At 35.7% G+C, this 25,478-nt stretch overlaps 2 protein-coding genes and 2 long non-coding RNA genes across 6 annotated transcripts in view; 1 reads left to right on the top strand and 3 right to left on the bottom strand.

The window, feature by feature from the left end:
• The window catches only part of LOC121913607 (major histocompatibility complex class I-related gene protein-like), a 60,099-nt gene that overhangs the window by 1,919 nt on the left and 32,702 nt on the right, over nucleotides 1–25,478 (bottom strand). For 2 of the 3 annotated variants that reach the window (XM_042436318.1, XM_042436321.1), the window contains exon 5: nucleotides 7,367–7,477. In XM_042436318.1, the coding sequence (XP_042292252.1) occupies nucleotides 7,367–7,477 (111 nt within the window). Of the gene's footprint in view, nucleotides 1–7,137; nucleotides 7,156–7,366; nucleotides 7,478–25,478 lie in introns of all 3 variants that reach the window. The other variant, XM_042436319.1, reaches the window with a different exon arrangement.
• Nucleotides 12,908–25,478, top strand: part of LOC121913649 — a 37,391-nt gene continuing 24,820 nt past the window's right edge. The window contains exons 1-2 of the long non-coding RNA XR_006100336.1: nucleotides 12,908–12,971; nucleotides 13,107–13,208. This is a non-coding gene — a long non-coding RNA (uncharacterized LOC121913649). The remainder of the gene's footprint in view (nucleotides 12,972–13,106; nucleotides 13,209–25,478) is intronic.
• LOC121913643 (major histocompatibility complex class I-related gene protein-like) lies at nucleotides 13,566–24,625 on the bottom strand. Its single transcript, XM_042436379.1, has 8 exons — nucleotides 24,551–24,625; nucleotides 22,858–23,124; nucleotides 21,281–21,559; nucleotides 20,387–20,689; nucleotides 15,445–15,555; nucleotides 15,178–15,195; nucleotides 15,024–15,084; nucleotides 13,566–14,413 (listed from the first exon to the last, which is right to left on the bottom strand). Exons 1-7 carry the CDS (start codon nucleotides 24,597–24,599, stop codon nucleotides 15,029–15,031), a joined length of 1,083 nt encoding a protein of 360 aa, XP_042292313.1. The 5' UTR covers nucleotides 24,600–24,625; the 3' UTR covers nucleotides 13,566–14,413; nucleotides 15,024–15,028.
• On the bottom strand, nucleotides 18,393–20,170 carry LOC121913654. Its single transcript, XR_006100340.1, has 3 exons — nucleotides 20,121–20,170; nucleotides 19,282–19,386; nucleotides 18,393–18,481 (listed from the first exon to the last, which is right to left on the bottom strand). It is a non-coding gene; the product is annotated as an uncharacterized LOC121913654 (long non-coding RNA).

Below are 25,478 nucleotides of genomic sequence, written 5' to 3'. Positions count from 1 at the left end.
TGTTTCCTCAGATCAGCAACAGTTCTATTTTATTCTTACTTGTTTTAATAAATCTTATTTTCACATACAAACAGTAGATTGTCTTGTGAGTAATCCCATGACAGTGCAATAAATAAAATACAAGTAAAGTAAAAAATGTGGTCTAGCATTTTGCATGTTGTGTTTCTTTTTTCTGATTTTATGTTTTATGTTTAATTTGGTTAGATTTGTGACAGACCTGTGCTCCTAATCATTTGCTGGCACACCACTAGATTTGAACTGTTTTTTGTTGCATTCACTAAAGTAATTTTTAGTAGGTCATGTGCATAATGTAACAAGTAAGAAACAATATTTATTTGAATGAGCAGAACAGCAGTTTTGTTTGTTAACCCTGTACTTAACTAACATTCAGCTCCAGAAAGTCAAGATTGTTTCAAACTCATTCAAATTGTAAAATCAGAGCTCAGGTTTAACATCTTCTAAATGTTCATGGCAAATTACATGTATACATTTAATAAACATTGTAAAGTCAGTATTCAAGTCTTACCACAGTTGGTTCTGATCACTTTTTTGTCCAGTTTGGTGACGATGTCGTTCTTTGCACCAGAGAGATGAAACACACATTCGTACCTCCTCCAGTCTTCAGGTGTGACTGATGAAAGGTTCAGGTCAACACTCATCTGGAAGGATCCATCATGGTTGGGGAGGATCTCTCCGTGTTCCACGTCCTCATAAAGCTCCTCTCCATCTTTCCTCCAGAACATCATGGCTCTGTGAGGGTGGAAACCTGTAGCGTGGCAGCTGACTGGAGAGGAGGGAGTCTTCTGGAGGAGAGACACTGAGGGAAGCTCTGAAGAGATAAATGGTGAGGGGTCAGGAAGTGAGGTTAGAAACAGAAGATGCATTTAAATATTGTTGTGTCCATGAAACTACATCAGGTCATGTGATTCTACCTGTTCTCAGCAGAGAGCTCTTCCCATAGTCCAAATATCTCTTCACAAACTCAGGGCACTGCTGGGTGAGGTAGTAGTTCCACCTTTCATTGAGAGCTCTATCTCTGTCTCGCCTGTGTTTGGTGATGACAGCTTGTGGTTTTGGTGCGATCCATGTCAGTGTCTTCAGGTCAAATGCTAAGAAGTCTTCTCCATCATAACCAAACTGACCAAAACCATTAACCTCTCCTGTCTCAACATCCCATTCACAGCCATCCATCCTCTGGAAGATGTGAACACCTGAGAGGGACAGAGAGCAGAGTGAGATCCCACAGAGGGTTACAGGTGGCTGGAGCCTATGTGAGGCTGCATTTTAGAAAATGTCAAGGAACATGTGGAAGGGTCACCTCTTCATTGCAAGACCAACACACAGAAATACACAAACTGACATCAAGGGGTCAAACTTTCCAACCAAAACGTACTTGACCTGCAGTTTTTAAGTATCCAGATCAAACCAAACATGACAAGAAGGGCAACACACACACACGCACATACACACACACACACACACGCACACACACACACACACACACACACACACACACACGCACACACACACACACACACGCGCACGTACGCACGCACACGCACGCATGAACGCACACACACACACGCACGCACATGCACACACATACGCACACACACGCACTCACACACACACGCACGCATATACACACACACACGCATACACAAACAAAACAAGGCAAAGATTCAAATGTAGAACCCTTTTGCTCAGTTTTTCAGTGAATTCAGCACATAGCTACCAGGGAAGCTATATATAATATTAATATTGACGACCCATTTTGAAAGAGTCCCTCACATTACATGGCTGGTAATAGAGGGAGAGATATGAGTGAAGAATATATGCACATTTAATAAACTGTGTATGTGTTTGAACATGTAAACGTGTGTTTATAATGCAACTATATGTGTTTGCTATTTGACAAAAAACACAACATTACATTTTTACAGTATTTTTACTTACCTTCAGTTTGGTTCAGTTGCTGCTTCAAAATGTCAATGTGAGCTTTGTGGTCATATTGGGTTGACAAACACTCCTGAGTGTACCACTCCATGTGCTGTGGATCATCTTCAAACATTTTTTGTGACCAGTCCTGTTTGCCTTCTGCTGTCTTACTGATGCTGTCACAGTAACCCGCTGGAACTTCATCAACCAACCCAACAACCACAAAATCTGGGAAGTTTTTGACTCCAGAGGACGTTGTGAAGAAAAACTTCAGCGAGTGTTTCCCTGTAAGAGAAAGAAGTTTTAAGGGTTTTTAAGTTCATTTTTTTATAATCATGCATTCATCCATACCTGTGATAATAACATTTAATTACATTAAATATTTTGTCCAGCATGAAACCTCAGACACACAAAGTTAGTGATGAGCTGGTGATGAAAGTACATCTACCAACCTAAGAGCCAGATATTATACTTGGAATGATTGAGACTAAACAAAAGCTAAAAGGAGAGTGAATATTGACCTTCCATTGGCCAGGCAGCCAAAAACACAACTCAAAACACAAATGAATGCTGGATATGTTAATAGGCAATTTTTTGTTGGCATATTTGCCATAATGACTAAGACAGCTTTATTAACCTTACTGATCATCATTTTATATAAGGTTAGTAATGACTACATGTACATTCAAATGTAAATCTAATCAAAATGTTAAATCTTCATATAAATATCTGTACACTGCTATGAGATTCCTGAAAGTGGAACAACATATGGTGATCAAAGCATATGAATTACAACTATTTATCAGTGTTTTCTCTAATTTGCCTTATTTTGCTTGAATAATGAAAAATATCTTAATCTGTAGAAATTTTGTTATTTTATTATATTATTTAATTTGATTAATTACATTTAAAAAAAATCTGATCTGTGTTTAGTCAGTCTGGTGGAAAAAACAAAACAACATTGTACAAAACTGATAAAATAATTTCAGAAATGTGACTTTGGTGAATAATGTTTAATAACATCAGTATCAAAAACCTCAAACCAAGAGGGAACAAAAGCCAACTAAATCAGGCCTAGGTCAGTGATGATTACAAGATAAAGAACTCATAATTGCAAAATAGTTTTCTGATGAATTCATATTAACCAGATACTTCCTCTCAATGATGAGATAAATATCTTCAACATAATATAGCTATTAGTTATACATTTAATCCTACTATAGGAGATGCTACATTATTATGAGAACAAATTATTTGAAGAAAATATCTCTCCAGTTTTTTCTGCTCTTAATGCAATGTGCCTCCATACCAATCAATATCATTTATTGACTTGAATCAATAATTAATCAGCAGTGAACAGACATGTCAAAATCTGAGGTATGTTAAGGTCTGCAGTAAATGTACAGTTATATTTAAAAGAGATACTGCAATATGATAAAAATTTGTGAAATTGTGCTTTACTACATGATGCTGGTACATTAAGCTGCAGTTAATAGTCTAAGTGAGAATCGTTACACTTAATGAAAGACCAACATCGTCTGAAGCAGAAGGTCATACTCAAGTATCTCCTCTTGTGTCACATAGACTCCACACATGCAGTTATTAAGGTGCTGATACATTTTTTTTAGACAAATTTGGAATATCCGTAGTTTTAAAATACACTGAAACGTGGACTAGCCCATGATTTACGCCTTGGCTTATAGTTTTCACATTATTATGTTATAAGTTAATGTTGTATTCCTGTCTTGCAACACTCTTGTAATCTACAGTACAGCACTGGCCATTAGAAGGTGTAAATGTAATGAGAATATTACTTTGAAATCACAGTTACAGTCACAAAGGTCTTCTTATGAAACATTAAATTCATTGATGTCATTCACTGTGTATTTAAAACAAATCCAGATACAAAATGTAAAAACTCCTTTATTAAAGTAATACTTGAGGTATGTGCTTTGAGGTTTCAACTTAATTCTTTTTCTGTTAATAATTATATTATTATAACATATTATATCATATTAGGCCTAGATTATATTATACTGCAGTACAGAATCTATAATCTGAGTTTACAGCATGAGTAAACATTTGTTACAGTTTTATTTTTTATATTTAAATTCATTTCAATGAATGACGTTGTTCAATAAAGTCAAAGGAAATAATCCGACACACAGCCAGATGTTAACAATATACAGAACATCAGTACTGTACAGAAACTGTTATTTCTGCAAAACCCCAAATATATTCAGCTTCAGTGACACCTGAACGGCATTATTGGTTAGATTCATAGATTAATCTTTCATGTTTCAGATCTGAATTAATCTCATTAATAGCTGCATTTCATTGGACATCTCAATAGTTTATGTAATAGATATGAGAGAGAAGTAAAAGAAGAGAATACAGTACTAGTCAGAAGTTTGGACACACTTTCTCACTCAAGAGAACGGGAAGACCTCTCACAAGTTTCACTTACTAAAACCACAATAAAAACAGTGTTAAAAATGAACTAGCAGTGAATAGACATGTTTAAATCTGAGGTATGTTGATCTCTGCAGTAAATGTGCAGTTTATGAATAGGGTGCAATTATATTTTAAAATATAAATATAACTGCTGAAATAGAAGTTACATAACTATTCAAAAAAGATTATTCAGTTACCTGGAGATGCAACATGGCAAAAGAGAAGCAACAACATGAAATCCTTCATCTTGATTTGATACAGACATTAAAAAACACTGTGATGGAAGAAAGACTGTTAACAGTGTGTACAGTCAAATGAAACGACCAATAGAAATTATAAATAGCTGTGCATCATGTGTTACCAGGAGGAGTAAATTCAATATCTGACTGGCTGCTCAGATTCAACAGGAAGATGCAGGAAATGTGTTTTTTTGTTTTGTTATTTACAAGAACTTTAATAGCATGTAGTGACATGAGCAGCTGTTTAAAGTCATATAACACAATGTATAGGATGAGGCAGTTTAAAGTGTTTTATAACCCGACTGTGGGGGAGGAAGTGGTGATGGTGGAAATGCTCTTCTCTATGGTGACCTCACAGCTGAGACATTTCAGAGTTATGTTGCTCTCTAGTGGTAAAATAGGGAAAGACACACTCAGAGTCACAAGGTACAGTGTACTCCTTCATTAACAAATGAAAATTTGTGATATGTATGTGTGTGTGTGCGCGCGTGTTTTGTAGTAATGTAAACTTTTTCTTTTATCCTCACACATATTGACGACTGATAAAATTTTAAAAAAGTAAGCTCATGCTTTCCAGATATCAGGAACAAGCTTCACTAGAGTGTTTCCCAAAACTTGGTACAAAACCTTTAAGCCTACACATCTGAACTTTTGATGTAAACACAGGTATGATGTAACAGGATTCTTAAGCAGGTTTTCAGGAGAATTTTATTTATTAATTGAAGGTAAATATAAATACTATTAGAACAAATAGGAACAAAAATGACACTAAAAATGTTGCAGCTGCTCTTGACAAAATGAAGTTCACCAATAAATAGATGATGGATTAACAATTCATAATAAATCTTTAACTTGTAGATGATGTAAAGACAAACTTTAACTGAAGTGAACACATTTAGCCAAAAACAGATCACATGACCTTAGAGAAGACGTATACTGTCATGTAGACAAATCAATGTTTCCATTTTTGTGATATGAAATAAAGTGCATCAGTCAGTACCACAGATAAAACCCTCATTAATCCTCTAACATCAATAATCTGAACATTAACAATAATGTTACAATGACATTAACATTTATCATCTGCATGACAAATACAGGATGTGAAGATGACAAATGTATAAGATACAAATATAAGCTCTAAGAAGTGTTATTGCTTTAATACGTGAGTTTCAATGAAAGGAGGAGTATCTAAATATTCAAAAATGTATTTATGTTGTGTAAAATTGTGGAAACTTTTACAAGTTTATGTGTAAAAAGAGTTACAGCTGTTACTTGGACTGGAGGAGCAATGTGTGTTGGAAGACTAAGACATAAATCACACATAAGTAGTTGAACATTAAAAGTTTTAGGTTTGAGTCTTTGAATATATATGCATTGCATAGACTAACGTTTAATGTGACTGCACACACACACACACACACACACACACACACACACACACACACACACACACACACACACACACACACATAACATTACTGATTTTAAAAGAGGACAGCTATAAGGATACACTCACTAATGGTTGTTAAAGCTCAAAAACAGGTGCAAGTTAACCCACATTGCACATGACTAACTGATATGAATTTGATATCTGAAGACAAAAGATGCCCCACTGGAGTAACGTTGTGGCTCTTTGGTGTCTGGTAGCTGCTGCAGTGATTCATCTCCACCAAAGGTTTGAGGAAACAGCTGGACAGCAGCATCAGTTCTCTCCAGATGTTGTTACTCCTGCAGTGGAGGATTCACATCAACATTAATGCTTCTATCAGCTCTCAGATAATCTTCACAGATATCATTCTTCACTGCATCCACTGACGACCTGAAACTCATAAATCTGATCTATGAATTCACACTTTAGTTTGATGTATCATGTGACTCTCTGACGGGTCCTGTGATGTCACATCTCAATATTCATTAAAACAAGTTTTGTTAATGAACATTTATGGTGCAAAATAGAATAAAATATTGAAGCCACAGCATCTTTATTTGAGTTCAGTATTCTCCTCTAAATGTTTACTAGAAAGCTGCAAAGACAGAGTAACAAATAGAAAAGGACCTGGAATTATTAGTGGTCATAATATACAGTAAATATATGTTTGATTTTAGTCCAAATTAATATTAATCAGTATTACAATAAAACCTCAGTGTCAGCTGTTTCCTGTAACTATACTGGATCACTTGACTGAGAAATTCTGTCAAATCAGACAAACAGTTTTTTAACAAAGACAGACTATAATTATATTTATGAGAGTATTATATCAGTATACTGTAGCTAGTTTCAGGAGGAGCAACAGAGAGATTCTTCATACAGTATCTGCACAGTGTTGATGACATGATGAAATACTCACTGTGATCAGTTAAGAGCTGCATCTTTATCTCAGAAATTTCAAAGGATGATGAGTCTGAAGCTATAAAAGAAAAACAAGATGTCAGTAATTCAATTCAAACTATTTACTGCATTTATTTGTACAGAGAGAGAGAAATGAAATGACAGATTACTCACAGTTTGCAGGACTGAATCCTGAAATACAGATGAGAGATTACAATATTTCAAAATGTAAAATGTCAGAATTTATGAAAGCAAACAAAGAAAACACTAATAAATATTTTATAGAAACACTGTATTAATTTCACTGATTTCTGCTTTTCAAGCTACTGAACATCAGCCAGGTTACACTGTTATTTGTTGTTAAAATGACTTGATGATGAGTAAAAGTATGGTTGTCTCTCACCATTATCTCTCCTTCTCCAGATAAAGACTCCAGTGATGCAGACTGCCAGGAGCAGCAGCAGTCCTACAACACCTCCAATAACAGGACCAGCAGGGAACTCTGAGGGAGAAACTGGAACCAGAATAAAACATTCACAGTGCATAAAGGGCATGCCAATGCACTTCTGGTATTTTCACCTATAATAATGTATGATAATCATACATCATTATTGAAGATCACGTTTCTTATTTTCATCCCATTAAAACACAGGACTTTCCCGTCATGACACACAGACAGTTTGGGAATCCTGTGAGAGTTTTCTACTGAGGAAACTTATTATTGTCCAGGATGTGCAGAGTTGTAAATATGAGTACAGCAGCTCAATTATACTGTCAAAAGCAGATGATGTCTCTTTTTAGGTGAAATTAATGTTACTGGACATGTTGATGTGATGGTTTAATTTGGCATCACAATAATTCATACAATGACCATCTGCAGGTGAAAACCACCTTAGTGCTTCAGACCTCTGTGTGTCCATCCTGTGTCTATGCTGTACCTGTTCCCTGTCTTTGTTGTATTACACCTTTTGTGTCTTTGTTATTGTAATACTAAAGCTTTGTTCTTTATGTTTTTCATCCTGTCATCTTTGAGTTGATCACCCTGTCCTCCCTGAAAGCTCTTGCTCTCTCCTGCATGGTCACATGTTTCCTCAGATCAGCAACAGTTCTAGTTTGTTCTTACTTGTTTTAATAAATCTTATTTCCACATACAAACAGTAGATTGTCTTGTGAGTAATCCCTTGACAGTGTAATAAATAAAATACAAGTAAAGTAAAAATGTGGTCTAGCATTTTGCATGTTGTGTTTCTTTTTTCTGAAATTATGTTTTATGTTTAATTTGGTTAGATTTGTGACAGACCTGTGCTCCTAATCATTTGCTGGCACATCACTAGATTTGAACTGTTTTTTGTTGCATTCACTAAAGTAATTTTTAGTAGGTCATGTGCATAATGTAACAAGTAAGAAACAATATTTATTTGAATGAGCAGAACAGCAGTTTTGTTTGTTAACCCTGTAATTAACTAACCTTCAGCTCCAGAAAGTCAAGATTTTTTGAAACTCACTCAAATTGTAAAATCAGAGCTCAGGCTTAACATCTTCTAAGTGTTCATGGCAAATTACATGTATACATTAAATAAGCATTGTAAAGTCAGTATTCCAGTCTTACCCCAGTTGGTTCTGATCACTGCTTTGTCCAGTTTGGTGACGATGTCGTTCTTCGCACCAGAGAGATGAAACACACATTCGTACCTCCTCCAGTCTTCAGGTGTGACTGATGAAAGGTTCAGGTCAACACTCATCTGGAAGGATCCATCATGGTTGGGGAGGATCTCTCCGTGTTCCACATCCTCATGAAGCTCCTCTCCATCTTTCCTCCAGAATATCATGGCTCTGTGAGGGTAGAAACCTGTAGCGTGGCAGCTGACTGGAGAGGAGGGAGTCTTCTGGAGGAGAAACACTGAGGGGAGCTCTGAAGAGATAAATGGTGAGGGTTAAGGGAGGGAGGTTAGAAACAGAAGAGGCATTCAAATATTGTTGTGTCCATGAAACTACATCAGGTCATGTGATTCTACCTGTTCTCAGCAGAGAGCTCTTCCCATAGTGCAAATATCTCTTCACTAACTCAGGGCACTGCTGGGTGAGGTAGTAGTTCCACCTTTCATTGTTGGGTCTATCTCTGTCCCACTTGTGTTTGGTGATGACAGCTTGTGGTTTTGGAGCGATCCATGTCAGTGTCTTCAGGTCAAATGCTATGAAGTCTTCTCCATCATAACCAAACTGAGTAAAACCATTAACCTCTCCAGTCTCATCATCCCATTCACAGCTGCTCATCCTCTGGAAGATGTGGACACCTGAGAGAGAGACAGAGTGCAGAGTGAGATCCCACAGAGGGTTACAGGTGGCTGGAGCCTATGTGAGGCTGCAGTTTAGAAAATGTCAAGGAACATGTGGAAGAGTCACCTCTTCATTGCAAGACCAACACACAGAAATACACAAACTGACATCAAGGGGTCAAACTTTCCAACCAAAACGTACTTGACCTGCAGTTTTTAAGCATCCAGATCAAACCAAACATGACAAGAAGGGCAACACACACACACACACAGACACACACACACACTCACACATGCACGCACGCACGCACACGCACACACACGCACACGCACACCAAGATTCAAATGTAGAACCCTTTCGCTCAGTTTTTCAGTGAATTCAGCACATAGCTACCAGGGAAGGTATATATAATAGTAATATTGATGACCCATTTTGAAAGAGTCCCTCACATTACATGGCTGGTAATAGAGGGAGAGATATGAGTGAAGAATATATGCACATTTAGTAAACTGTGTATGTGTTTGAACATGTAAACATGTATGTTTATAATGCAACTATATCTGTTTGCTATTTGACAAAAAACACAACTTTACATTTTTACAGTATTTTTACTTACCTTCAGTTTGGTTCAGTTGCTGCTTCAAAATGTCAATGTGAGCTTTGTATTCATATTGGTTTAATAAACACTCCTGAGTGTACCAGTCCAAGTGCTGTGGATCATCTTCTACCAGTTTTTTTGACCAGTCCTGTTTGACTTCTGCTGTCTTACTGATGCTGTCACAGTAACCTGCTGGAACTTCATCAACCATCCCAACAACCACAAAATCTGGGAAGTTTTTGACTCCAGAGGATGTTGTGAAGAAAAACTTCAGCGAGTGTTTCACTGTAAGAGAAAGAAGTTTTACGGGTTTTTAAGTTCATTTTTTATAATCATGCATTTATCTATACTTGTAATAATAACATTTAATTACATTAAATATTTTGTCCAGCATGAAACCTCAGACACACAAAGTTAGTGATGAGCTGGTGATGAAAGTAGAACATCTACCAACCTAAGAGCCAGATATTATACTTGGAATGATTGAGACTAAACAAAAGCTAAAAGGAGAGTGAATATTGACCTTCCATTGGCCAGACAGCCAAAAACCCAACTCAAAACATAAATGAATGCTGGATATGTTAATAGGCCATGTTTTGTTGACACATTTACCATAATGACTAAGACAGCTTTATTAAACTTACTGATCATCATTTTATATAAGGTTAGTAATGACTACATATACATTCAAGTGTAAATCTAATCAAAATGTAAATCTTCATATAAATATCTGTACACTGATATGAGATTCCTGAAAGTGGAACAACATATGGTGAGCAAAGCATATGAATTACAACTATTTATCAGTGTTTTCTCTAATTTGCCTTATTTTGCTTGAATAATGAAAAATATCTTAATCTGTAGAAATTTTGTTATTTTATTATATTATTTAATTTGATTAATTACACTTAAAAAAAATCTGATCTGTGTTTAGTTAGTCTGGTGGAAAAAACAAAACAACATTGTACAAAACTGATAAAATAATTTCAGAAATGTGACTTTGGTGAATAATGTTCAATAACATCCGTATCAAAAACCTCAAACCAAGAGAGAACAAAAGCAAACTAAATCAGGCCTAGGTCAGTGATGATTACAAGATAAAGAACTCATAATTGCAAAATAGTTTTCTGATGAATTCATATTAACCAGATACTTCCTCTCAATGATGAGATAAATATCTTCAACATAATATAGCTATTAGTTATACATTTAATCCTACTATAGGAGATGCTACAATATTATGAGAACAAATTATTTGAAGAAAATATCTCTCCAGTTTTTTTCTGCTCTTAATGCAATGTGCCTCCATACCAATCAATATAATTTATTGACTTGAATCAATAGTTAATCAGCAGTGAACAGACATGTCAAAATCTGAGGTATGTTAAGCTCTGCAGTAAATGTACAGTTATATTTAAAAGAGATACTGCAATATGATAAAAAATTGTGAAATTGTGCTTTACTACATGATGCTGGAACATTAAGCTGCAGTTAATAGTCTAAGTGAGAATCATTACACTTAATGAAAGACCAACATCATGTGAAGCAGAAGGTCATACTCAAGTATCTCCTCTTGTGTCACATAGACTCCACACATGCAGTTATTAAGGTGTTAATACATTTTTTTAGACAGATTTGGAATATCTGTAGTTTTAAAATACACTGAAACGTGAACTAGCCCATGATTTACGCCTTGGCTTATAGTTTTCACATTATTATGTTATAAGTTAATGTTGTATTCCTGTCTTGCAACACTCTTGTAATCTACAGTACAGCACTGGCCATTAGAAGGTGTAAATGTAATGAGAATATTACTTTGAAATCACAGTTACAGTCACAAAGGTCTTCTTATGAAACATTAAATTCATTGGTGTCATTCACTGTGTATTTAAAAAAAATCCAGATACAAAATGTAAAAACTCCTTTATTAAAGTAATACTTGAGGTATGTGCTTTGAGGTTTCAACTTAATTCTTGTTCTGTGAATAATTATATTATTATAACATATTATATCATATTAGGCCTAGATTATATTATACTGCAGTACAGAATCTATAATCTGAGTTTACAGCATGAGTAAACATTTGTTACAGTTTTATTTTTTATATGTAAATTAATTTCAATGAATGACACTGTTCAATAAAGTCAAAGGAAATAATCCGACACACAGCCAGATGTTAACAACATACAGAACATCAGTACTGTACAGAAACTGTTATTTCTGCAAAACCCCAAATATATTCAGCTTCAGTGACACCTGAACGGCATTATTGGTTAGATTCATAGATTAATCTAACACGTTTCAGACCTGAATTAATCTCATTAATAGCGGTATTTCATTGGACATCTCAATAGTTTATGTAACAGATATGAAAGAGAAGTAAAAGTAGAGAATACAGTACTAGTCAGAAGTTTGGACACACTTTCTCATTCAAGAGAACGAGAAGACCTCTCACAAGTTTAACTTGTTAAAAGCACAAAAAATTAACTAGCAGTGAATAGACATGTTTAAATCTGAAGTATGTTGATCTCTGCAGTAAATGTGCAGTTTATGAATATGATGCACATAAATGCTGAAATAGAAGTTAAACAACTGTTTAAAAAGATTATTCAGTTACCTGGAGATGCAACATGGCAAAAGAGAAGCAACAACATGAAATCCTTCATCTTGTTTTGATACAGACATTAAAAAACACTGTGATGGAAGAAAGACTGTTAACAGTGTGAACAGTCAAATGAAATGACCAATAGAAATTATAAATAGCTGTGCATCATGTGTTACCAGGAGGAGTAGATTCAATATCTGACTGGCTGATCAGATTCAACAGGAAAATGCAGGAAATGTGTTTTTTTTTTTTGTTATTTACAAGAAGTTTAATAACATGTAGTGAAATGAGCAGCTGTTTAAAGTCATATAAGACAATTTATTCAATAAGGCAGTTTAAAGTGTTTTATAACCCGACTGTGGGGGAGGAAGTGGTGATGGTGGAAATGCTCTAGCAGCTGTTTCTCTGCGGTGACCTCACAGCTGAGACATTTCAGAGTTATGTTGCTCTCTAGTGGTAAAATAGGGAAATACACACTCAGAGTCACAAGGTTCAGTGTACTCCTTCATTAACAAATGAAAATTTGTGGTATGTGTGCGTGTGTGTGTGTGTGTGTATGTTTGTAGTGATAGTGTAAGCTGTTTCTTTTATCCTCATACATTTTGACAACTGATAAAATTTTAAAAAGTAAGCTGATGCTTTTGTTAACCTTTCCTGCTTCAGCGTCCAGACCGTGGTCGGGGAGCACAGGGGAGACTTTGTTTACTACTCCAGGGCCGAAGTCACCGCTAACTTCGGGGTTAACTCCCTCCACTTTATCAACAGGTAGCAAGCAAGAAACAGGAACTCAGCTTTAATCTTGAGGAGTTGCAGCATTTATTCTCTGTCAGAACAGCTCCAACTGTACATACACTGTACTATTACTGTCACAGCTAATTGCTAACTTAACTCTCTCTCTCAGCTCCGGTCGCCGCTAACACAGTCACAACCGCTCGCTCTCTTGCTCTCGCTCGACCACACACACGCCTCAGGCCCCCCCCCCCCCCCCCCCCCCCCCCCCCCCCCCCCCCATCAATGAATTGATTAACAATTCATAAATTGTTAATCAATTCACTAATCATTATTATCTCGTAGATGATGTAAAGACAAACTTTAACTGCAGTGAACACATTTAGCCAAAAACAGATCACATGACCTTAGAGAAGACGTATACTGTCACGTAGACAAATCAATTTTTCCATTTTAGCAATATGAAATAAAGTGCATCTATCAGTACCACAGATAAAACCCTCATTAATCCTTTAACATCAATAATCTGAGCATTAACAATAATGTTACAATGACATTAACATTTATCATCCGCATGACAAATACAGGACGTGAAGATGACAAATGTATAAGATACAAATATAAGCTCTAAGAAGTGTTATTGCTTTAATATGTGAGTTTCAATGAAAGGAGGAGTATCTAAATATTCAAAAATGTATTTATATTGTGTAAAACTGTGGAAATATTTACAAGTTTATGTTTAAAAAGAGTTACAGCTGTTACTTGCTGTGGAGGATCAATGTGTGTTGGAAGACTAAGACATAACTCAGATATTTATACTTTGGTTAAAGTGAGAGAAGTTGAGATGCAGTGTTCAAACTGTAATCACAATGAAACAAATAGAGAAACAAAAGCTGTGTTTATTCAATCGTGGCCTAGTGTAGAATCTTCATAAGTGTTTCTAAAATGCAACTGTCAAACTAATTATTAGTGAAAGCATGAGTAGTTGAACATTTAAAGTTTTAGGTTTGACTCCAGCGTTAGAAGCAGAGGTTAAAGTGCTGCATGTCTCCCATCATCATCAAAGACAGTACATCACATGACTAACTGACATGAATTTGATATCTGAAGACAAAAGATGCCCCACTGGAGTAACGTTGTGGCTCTTTGGTGTCTGGTAGCTGCTGCAGTGATTCATCTCCACCAAAGGTTTGAGGAAACAGCTGGACAGCAGCATCAGTTCTCTCCAGATGTTGTTACTCCTGCAGTGGAGGATTCACATCAACATTAATGCTTCTATCAGCTCTCAGATAATCTTCACAGATATCATTCTTCACTGCATCCACTGACGACCTGAAACTCATAAATCTGATCTATGAATTCACACTTTAGTTTGATGCATCCTGTGACTTTCTGACGGGTCCTGTGATGTCACATCTCAATATTCATTAAAACAAGTTTTGTTAATGAACATTTATGGTGCAAAATAGAATAAAAGCATCTTTATTTGAGTTCACTATTCTCCTCTAAATCTTTACTGGAAAGCTGCAAAGACAGAGTAACAAATAGAAAAGGACCTGAAATTATTAGTGGTCATATTATACAGTAAATATATGTTTGATTTTAGTCCAAAATATAAAAATTTTAATCAGTATTACATTAAAACCTCAGTGTCAACTGTTTCCTGTAACTATACTGGATCACTTGACTGAGAAATTCTGCCAAATCAGACAAACAGTTTTTTAACAAAGACAGACTTTCAGTATATTTATGAGAGTATTATATCAGTATACTGTAGCTAGTTTCAGGAGGAGCAACAGAGAATCTTCATACAGTATCTGCACAGTGTTGATGACATGATGAAATACTCACTGTGATCAGTTAAGAGCTGCATCTTTGACTGAAGATGGATCAGACGATGACGAGTCTGAAGCTATAAAAGAAAAACAAAGTGTCAGTAATTCAATTCAAACTTTTAAATGCATTTATTTGTACAGAGAGAGAGATAAACTGACATAATACTCACAGTTTGCAGGCCTGAATCCTGAAATACAGATGAGAGATTACAATACTTCAGAATGTAAAATGTCAGAATTTATGAAAGCAAACAAAGAAAACACTAATAAATGTTTTATAGAAACATTGTATTAATTCCACTGATTTCTTCTTTTATTTTGAAAGGTAAGATAGTAACTCTTTAGCTGGAGGTCACGTTACTGAACATCAGCCAGGTTACACTGTTATTTGTTGTTAAAATGACTTGATGATGAGTAAAAGTATGTTTGTCTCTCACCATTATTTTTCCTCCTCCAGATGAAGACTCCAGTGATGCAGACTGCCAGGAGCAGCAGCAGTCCTACAACACCTCCAATAACAGGACCAGTAGGGAACTCTGAGGGAGAAACTGGAACCAAAACAAAACATTCACAGTGCATCAAGGGCATGCCAATGCATTTTTGGTATTTTCACCCATAATTACCTAAACTGATGTATAATAATCATACATCATTATTGATAATCACATTTGTTGCTTTCATACCATTAAAACACAGAACTTTCTCGCTTTTTTCCTGTGACAGTTTTTTTGATGAGTAAACTTATTATTGTCCAGGATGTGCAGAGTTGTAAATATGAGTACAGCAGCTCTGTTATACTGTCAAAAGCAGATGATGTCTCTTTTTAAGCGAAATTCACTGGAAATGTTGATCCGACGGTCACCATGTTTTATTTTGCATATAATGTAGTATCACAATAATCCATACAATTACCATCTTTAGTTGTGTTTTAAATACAAAGCAGGAATAAAGGTGTTTGTGTAATTTTAGTGAGATGTATTTGGGTGAGCCCTCACCAAAGAAAATTACAGTAACATTAAAGAACATAGGTTCGCTGTGCTGTCGACCTTTTCCTGAGCACTTAGACAGTGGACTCCGCAAAACTCTCTCATTCTTGGCACCCAGATTGCAGTGCGCTGCTGGATTGGCAACAGCACATCCTCAACTGCACCCTTCCTCCTGTGAGGCACATGGCAACTCACCCAGACACCAGACTGGTGCAGGTGAGGATATAACTTCAAGTAAATGTCAGTTTGCTGGTGCAGATACGCTCCTAACGGTGTCCTAACACCAAAACAGAGGCCTTTGTCTGGACCACTGAACTGCATTTTATAGCATCAGAAGTTTAATAGCATGTAGTAAAATGAGCAGCTGCTTAAAGTCAGAAATAAAATTGATCTAAAATCAGTAAACATGCTCAAAGAAAATACTTAAAAGACCAGTAGGCAAAGCAAGGTAAGGCAAGAGTGTATGTGGCACAATTCATACTATGAGGCAGTTTCAAAGTGCTTTATTGAGAAGGAATTTTATACAAAAAATTTGTTAGAATTCAAATTAAAAGGGAATTAAAATATTTTCTCCGTCTGTGTGAACTTTTTAATTTGAGTCTCTGTTACCTTTTTCTGCCTGCTTTCAGTAAAGCTCTTTGTCTGTGCTTGTCTGCTGCTAAAGTCCAAAACACACCGAATCTGACACTTCAGACATGATGCAATTCCTCACCTGAGGAGCTAATATGGTCCAGCTGCAGATTGAGAATTATTATTATTTTTCACACAGATGCACAAACAACCAGTGATTTCTGTTAAAGGGCCTCATCCTACATGTTGTAACCCTACAAGAAAACCCAAAGTTTTTGTTTTATTTTTGTCTTCATTTCAGTCTCTCACCTTCCAACAGTAACAAACAACCTGCTAAACTCTCTTCTGTTTTTAATTTACTTTTTCCGTCCTCTTCATAGATTAGACTTATCTGACAGGTCACCTAGAAAGTGTGTCCAGATGTCATCCTTCCTCCTGTTGTTGGTCCCTTATTGACCCCCCCTATACATAGTAGCGCTCTAAAGCTGAAATTATCAGATGATTAATTGATAAGTTGATTGACAGATAAATATTGGACTCAACATCTTTGGGTTTTTGACTGTTGATCAGACAAAACAAGTAATCTGAATATGTTAACTTGGGCATCAAAGAATAATGATTGACATTTTTCACTATTTTCTGAAATTTAATTGTCAGACGGTCTCTATCTGGTCTTGAAGAGTCCCACTTATTACATAATTTGAAGCATCCCTCCTCAAGACCAGGACCACAAGATGGAGGACCTGTCAAAGAAACATCGGTCAGACGGTGACATTGTGTCCCTGACCAAAAGTGTTTCTGATTGGACAGCAAAACCAGCAACATGCACATCTGAAATCCTGCCAATCAAATCACATTGCTTTGTAGTGGACATGTGCACATATTAGGAATAAAGATATGCATGTGTAAGTGTCAATTTCTCCTTAATATTAGGTCTAGTTCAATTTTAGTTGTAAAACTTGTGAGTAGATGTCAAAGTGCTTTATTGATAAAAAAACAACCTGTGAATGACTCCTTACATGTGAAAAAGGGCTTAAGAATTCAAACTAAAAGTTATACCTGTTCCTGCCTGCTAAAGTTCTTTGTCTGTGCTTGTCTGCTGCTAAAGTTCAAAACACACCGAATCTGACACTTCAGACATGATGCAATTCCTCCCCTGAAGAGCTAATAATGTGTCCACCTGCAGATTGTCAGGTAATTGTTATATTTTATATTATCTTCATAATCTGTGGGGCTGGAGATTATCGGGTCTGGGTTTTTCTACCTCAGTGAGTTTCTCCTTTTATGCTGTGAAAGCTACACAGCTAATACACGCAATACAGTAGACATGGTTGAGTTACAGTGATCATGATGTGATACAGATGCACAAGCAACCAGACTAGTTTCTGTTGAAAGGCCTCACCCTACTGCATTAGTATTGTTTTGTGTATTTATGTTGTTACATTTGCTATGATGTAACCCCACAAAAACAAACAAAAGATTTTGTTCATTGTACTTCTTTATCTTTTTATTTGTGTCATCTCAGTCACCCATCTTTCCTTGGCAACAAGCAACCTGCTAAACGTGTTTCTATTTTTTATTTATTCTCACTTTCTTCCTCATAAATTAGATTTCTGTGTGATAGGTCACGTACAGATCTCTCTGGATTGCTGACATGCCAAAATGAACAGAAATAGCATAAGTTTAAATTTCAGAGTAATTAAAATGAGAAATTTGAAAGTGTGTCCAGATGTCATCCTTCCTCCAGAGTTTTAATGAATGAAGTTTAAAATCTTCTACATTCAATTAATGTTAGATAATGTGGAATAATGTTACATAATAGTGCTTACCATTAATAATGTACTTTCAGGGCTCTACCCTCTAGCCCAGTGGTTCTCAACCTAGGGGTCAGGTGCCTCCAAAGGGTCACAAGATAAATCTGAGGGGTTGGGAGATAATTAATGGAAGAGGAAAGATGAAAAAACAAAGTTCTGATGCACAATTTTGTATTGATTTTTTGATCCTTTCTATAATGTTTGTTTTTATGAGTTGTTGTACCTCTTTGTGTCTCATTTAAATGAATTTGAATGAAACCATCTAGAAGGGAAATCACTGTGCTGACAACTAATACATTTCTTTTTGAAATTTTGAAAGAGTCACAAGCCAAAAAGGCTGGGACTGCTGTAGACTACTGACCATGAGTAATTATTATTATTTCATCTGCACAACAGACTTTTTATTATTATTCAGTATTTCTATTCAACATCTACTTGTGTATAGAAAAGAATTACCTCATCTTTAAATTCATGCAGTTATTACCCATATTTATGTAAGATAAATGTATTTACAAATACATTATATGGGTGTTCTGAGTTCTGAATCACATACACACAAAATTATCCACATACCCAACTTATACAAAATACATTTCTTACATTTTATATAATCATGTTTAAACAATATTAAATATTAACTACTGTTTTTGTACCTACATCATTTTATAAAATATGTTTCAAATATTTCATTTGAGTAAACAGGTTATTTGTCCTTCTGATGGAAATGTTTCTGAAAGCATTTATGCCTCATCCAGCATTTTTCTTCTCTCAGTAACTTCACTCATCTTCAGCTACAGAGTTTTCTATTCAGCTATAATATGACAGCAATTTTACAGGAGAATTAAGAAACAAAAACAGAAGGTTCTTGTTTAACTAGAGGTGTAAATAGTCACAAAGCATTTACTGTTTTGTCGTCTGTGTAGCAAATCACTGTATGCAGGATGGTGTGTTTATTTCATTCAGGCTTCAGGATTCAGTTTCATGGAGACTTCAGAGCTGTTGTCAGGAGCTGTGAGGTCAGAAACACACTGTTAGTCCACTTATCCTATACTGAACTGCTACTATCTTTTATGTATTGTAGGTACGTATACTCTGTTAAGATGTGTATGGGCAGTAATTCTGATGCCTGGAACTATAAACTATGTTTGGACACTGCCAAAATAAATTATTAATTATTATTTAGCAGTAAGACCAGGCTGCCAAGCTAAACACCAGCATTTCAAAGAAAAAACTCTTCAAATTGTAAATGCGCTTTGATAGTTGTCATTTTATCCATCTGTCTGAGGTATCTCTGCCAAATATAAGAAAACGTACTAGATTCAGATCAGCTAACTGTTGTGTTTCTAAGTTGCTCCTGGCAGTGTCCTGAGGATAAAATTAAGCTTTTTTTAATCAACTTTTGTTAGATCAGATAAAACAGAATAAATGTTCTACTCACGACATGGAGAGTAGTTGGCTGAAAAAGAAAGAAAAGACAAATAATCAATATTATTTGTTACCATTTTCCCCCAATTGAATCTAATCCCCTCTGATAATAAATAATCCCTTTTACCTTTTTTCTCTCATATTTTGGTTACATGACTGTGGTTTGGAGCCTTACACTATTTACTCTTGGCTGCTTCACATTTCGGTGTATTAACTGAATCTTTTGTAATCTGCATAAAAACATCAACTCAAAGTCTAAAGTCAAAGCACCTAAAACATTAAATGATACTGTAAAATATTTCAGTTTAAGTCTCTCACTTTTCTTCTTTATGTAAACTGTGACTCCAAAAGCAGCAATGATGAAAACAGCCACCGCAGTGATGATGGGGATGGTCAGGTCAAGCGGCTTCTCTGCTGAATAAAAAAAACGACAAAAAGTCACAACCTGTACCAGTGAAGCAAGTCAGAACATAAGTACATCCATCCACCTGTTTATTCAGTTTATTAAGACTGATGAGCAGATCAGTTCCTGTCGATGAAAATGTCTGTGCATGTCTCTGAGTAACATCTGATTCCTGTCTTACCCCAGTTGGTTCTGATCACTGCTTTGTCCAGTTTTGTGATGATGTCATCGTTGACACCAGAGAGCCGAAACACACATTCGTACCTCCTCCAGTCTTCAGGTGTGACTGATGAAAGGTTCAGGTCAACACTCATCTGGAAGGATCCATCATGGTTGGGGAGGATCTCTCCGTGTTCCACGTCCTCATGAAGCTCCTCTCCATCTTTCCTCCAGAACATCTCGGCTCTGAGAGGGTAGAAACCTGTAGCGTGGCAGCTGACTGGAGAGGAGGGAGTCTTCTGGAGGAGAAACACTGAGGGAAGCTCTGGAGAGAGAGAGAGTCGAACCATATATTTAGTGAAATACAATACTTAGTCTTTCAAAAAATGATTATAGTTGTTATTATAATAATTATTAAAAGTTATTACAAATAATCATTGTCCCGATGTCTAAAGGATAAGCCTGGCAATTTTCTATATTTTTCTTATTGTCAACAAATCTCATGTGCAGAGCCAAACCAAAAATTAACTAATCCTACTAACAAGTATTGTCTGTATCCAAAGCCTGACATATCTTATTCCTCTGTGCTGTGGACCTCTGTTTTTGTCCAAAAACTATTAAAACACATCAGTGAGTCTCATCGCTGCACTGGGTGACATGTTCCTTCCTTACGAAGTGTTTGGGTACTATAGTTTGTTTAGAAACAGCTCCAATGACTGATAACAGCAATCATGTTTTCAGTCTAAGGAGAACCGTTCCTTGTAATGTGCCACTGAGCGTGTGCATGTGTGTACATTGTATAGAGAAGTGAGATAAAGAGAGAATAAAACATTCCATGTTGCTTCATATTCACTACACAACAAAAACAGAAGAGGCATGAAAATTGTCCATGAAACAACATTGAATATGAATCTACCTGTTCTCTGCTGAGAGCTTTTCCAAAAGTTCAGATACTTCTTGAGTTTCTCAGGGCAATGCTCTGTGACAAAGTTTTTCCAGTACTTATTTCTAGATTCATCTTTGTCCCACTCGTGTTTAGTGGTGACTGCTTGTGGTTTTGGAGCAATCCATGTCAGAGTCTTCAGGTCCAAAGATATGAAGTGTTCTCCATTATAACCGTACTGTTGATAACCATTAATCTCTCCAGTCTCATCATCCCATTCACATCCAGCCATCTGCTGGACAACATGGACACCTGAGAGAGAGACACTAAATCATAGTGAACGCCCAGCAAGTCAACTATTAGTTGTTGAAACAAATATTGATTTACAACAATTTAACACATTTGCATGTCTGTTACAAGTTATTATATGTCAATATCCCCTCCAGTCAAAAATGTGTTGTCCTTTTTGTTCCTTCAGTTGGATGTTTGAGCTTCACTGTGCAGAATGATGTCTGTGCAGACATTAAATCTGAGTTTAAGCTGTGTACTTACGAGCATGATTTCTGACATCACAACTACTTTGGAGCTAAACATGGTTCAATATGCAACTTACACAAGTGGATATGTCTTATGTCCAGCAGGTAATCAATGACAAATATTTGCATAACTGATTTTTTGGCCACTTGTTTTAAGTAGTGAACACACTATTGACATATCATCATCTTTAAAATTGATATGTCGAATTTGTTAGCATTTGTTGCTTATTTCCACATCCAGCAGTTACAGAGCTACATTATCATTCATTTGGAGTCGTGTTTCTGTCCACCTGGTGAATGTAAGTCCAATATTCACTCTCTCTTAGCTCTGTTTTTGCTCTCTACCAACTACCAGGGAAATATCTGGCTTTTTAGCTGCTAAATGCTCCACTATGTTTACCAGCTAGTCTACAGCTAACTGTGTCTGTCTGTTGTTTGGTACTGAGCAGGTAGTGTACAGTGGCTTTTTAGAGCTTTTGCTCTGAAAACAGCTGCCTGCTGCAGCCAAAAATAATGTTATGAGAGTGCTGAGAGTGAGCCAAAACAATAAAGTTTTAGCCAGACAGCTAAACAATGAGCTGAAACTCTCTATAAAGTTCCATAAAGCCAAGGGGAGTTTCAGGGTCGCTGATAATTCTCTGTAGGTTTATCACTACCAGCTACGGCTCTGCCATTACACACAGACATTTGATACAATGTTATTTTAAAAAAAAATATTGATTATAGGCACTTTAACTAATTGATTCAACGTTTTTGTGGAAAAGCCATAGCAGACAAATTATTATTCAAAGTATAGTATTGCAACTTTACACCTCATGTCTGAGGGGCAAAGTTGCATCTAAATTACTCACACACATTAAGTGCTTTGACCCTTCACTGATGTTACTCTCTTTGCCTCTGTTGTTGCAGTTTGGCAGCATCCAGTCTGTCTCATTAATATGTGTGTTGAGTCCTGCTGTGTTCTTCAGTCAGGTGTGTAGATGAAGAGTAAACCTACATATCTACATCTGTTTGGTTGACAACATCTGATTGGTTTGACAGTAAAACAGGTAAAACATTTTAGCTGTGGTCTACCTCCAGTTCGGTTGAGGCGATGCTTGAAAGTGTCAGTTTCTTCTTTGAAGACTTGGTGGTAATCCATACAGTTGAGTCTGTTTCTTTCCCAGCGTTGAGGATCTTCCCCGATTAATTTACTCATCCAGTCCTGTTTAAGTTCTGTTGTCTTGATGTTGCTGTCATAGTAAGCCACCTCAACTTCATTAAACACTGCAACAGCCTCAAAGTCTGGAACGTTTGAGACTCCAGATGATGCAGTGAGGTAAAACTTCAAGGAGTGTTTCACTGTAGGACAAAGAGTTCAAGTTTTTAAACTCCATTTACTTTCTATATGGTTTCATTGTATGACTGGCTGTAAATTCCCTTATTTTATTTTATTTCAGTTCAGTCACTATAAGTAGAGAAGTCAGTGCATCTTACAATATATCAGCATTAGCTTATCCTGTGTCAAAATGTTTAGATTTAGATGTAGGCTATTTTAAAATTGAGGTGAATGCACTATGAATATTATATTATTATATATTATAACATATATATATATATATATATATATATATATATATATATATATATATATATATATATATATATATATTAGGGATGTGCAGAAGGCCCAGTATTTGTATCTGTATTTGTTGAGGCAGCAAAATTATTTGTATTTCTATTTGTATTTGAATGAAAGTGGAAAAAATCCTGTTTTTGTTTTTATTACGCTTTTAATTTTAGAAAATTAAAGTGTTACAGTAAGTGTTCATAAATAAACTACCTTATGAAGGAGATCCCCACACTGGGTCTTGAACTGGAGTCTCCCAGATCATAGACGACTGTGCTGACTACTGAGCTAAAACTTTACTCATCACCTCATTGCAGACAGACCTCTAACTAACAAATATTTGTATGAAACAAATATTTGTAAAAAAAAAACCCATTATTTGTGCTTTGCTGAATAATGTATTTGTACCCCTAATATATATATATATATATATATATACACAAACACACACACACACACATATATACATATATATATATATACACACATATATATAACTCCCTTAAAACTCCATGCATACCATATTATTGTGTAATTAAAGATATACACATATATAATATTATATTACTGTTTTTCATCCATGACAATTCTTCCATAGCTGTGCACTTGAGAGAGGTAAGTTTGCCCGTTGTAAGATACTACAGTGTTGGACCAACATGCCTGCTACGAGCTAATTTTCAAAAGTATAGACCCATTTCTCAACTTGTTTTTATTCAAATTCATACAATTAAGTCGAAGACATAAACATAATAAATCCCTGGGCTGAAGCTTGGCTGCCAAACTCACATGCATAAAAAATATTTGTCACAGCAAAGGGCAAAAGCATTTAATTTTTATGAACTTTATCCATATATGTATATACTGATTCATACGAGGAAGTTACACCATAAGTTATGGGAAATTAAAGTCCAAATCCCCAATCGTTACTCTCTTGTTCCTCACTGTCTTGTTATGACATCTTGTCTATATTTAACTACCAGTAACAACCGATAAGTATTTTATATGCACGGATTCATACGAGGAAGTTACACCAGAAGATCCGAAATTAAATGACGGAAAGTTATACAAAGTTAAACGCAGGCTGTATTATAAAGTGTTACCAAACATGAATGCTGAAACAAAAGTTACACAACTGTTTAAATAAGATGATCCCATTACCTGGAAATACAGCATGGCAAAAGAGAGGCAACAACATGATCCCCTTCATCTTGCTTTGATAGCGACATTAAAAAACGAGGAAAGAGGAAAGACTGTCACTAATACGTACAGGCACCAGGCGGAGTAAATTCAATATTTGATTGGCTAATCAGATTCAACAGGAAAATGTAGGATTTGTGTGTGTGTGTGTGTGTGTGTGTGTGTGTGTGTGTGTGTGTGTGTGTGTGTGTGTGTGTGTGTGTGTGTGTGTTTACGAGTTTGATAGCATGTAGTAAAATGAGCAACTGGTTAAAGTCGAGAATGAAATTGATCCTAAACTTATTTAAAGTTAAAGTGCCAAAATAAAAAACTGTAACAACTCAGCTCAAAAAAATGCAATTTAAAAGACCAGTATGCAAAGCAAGGTAAGACAAGAGTGTAAATGTCACAATTCATACAATTTCTTTAAATTGGAGCCACACTCATTTAATCTGCTAGAATATTTATCTCACTGTAACAAAAGTTGATAAACATATGTTTGAAATAATGAGGACTTTATTATAAAAAAAAAACATTTTGAGCATTGCTATTCAACATCTACTTGTTTATAGAAATTCACCAAAGAGAAAGTACCTAATTTTTATACAAATATTTTAGAGAACATGGACAAAAGAGAAAAATGTAAAAATGCATGTAAATCACACACTCAAATTATACAAAATACATTTCTTACTTTTTATAATTGCTTTTATACAATATACATTAAATTTTAAGTTTTTCTATAATGTCGACGCTGTAAGCATGACAAATTCAATTCCATCCACCTCCTTATTGGTTTTGGGGGAGGAATTTATCATAATAACTTGATGAATAAAAGTCAAACTATCTGTACACACACACTTAAAATACGAAAAGATTACAAACAAAAAGCATTAAAATATTCATGAGT

This window comes from Thunnus maccoyii, chromosome 15, assembly GCF_910596095.1.
Source record: "Thunnus maccoyii chromosome 15, fThuMac1.1, whole genome shotgun sequence".
Lineage (NCBI taxonomy): Eukaryota > Metazoa > Chordata > Actinopteri > Scombriformes > Scombridae > Thunnus > Thunnus maccoyii.
The sequence above is the reverse complement of the archived record's forward strand: the minus strand, read 5'-3'. Positions and strand labels throughout refer to the sequence as shown.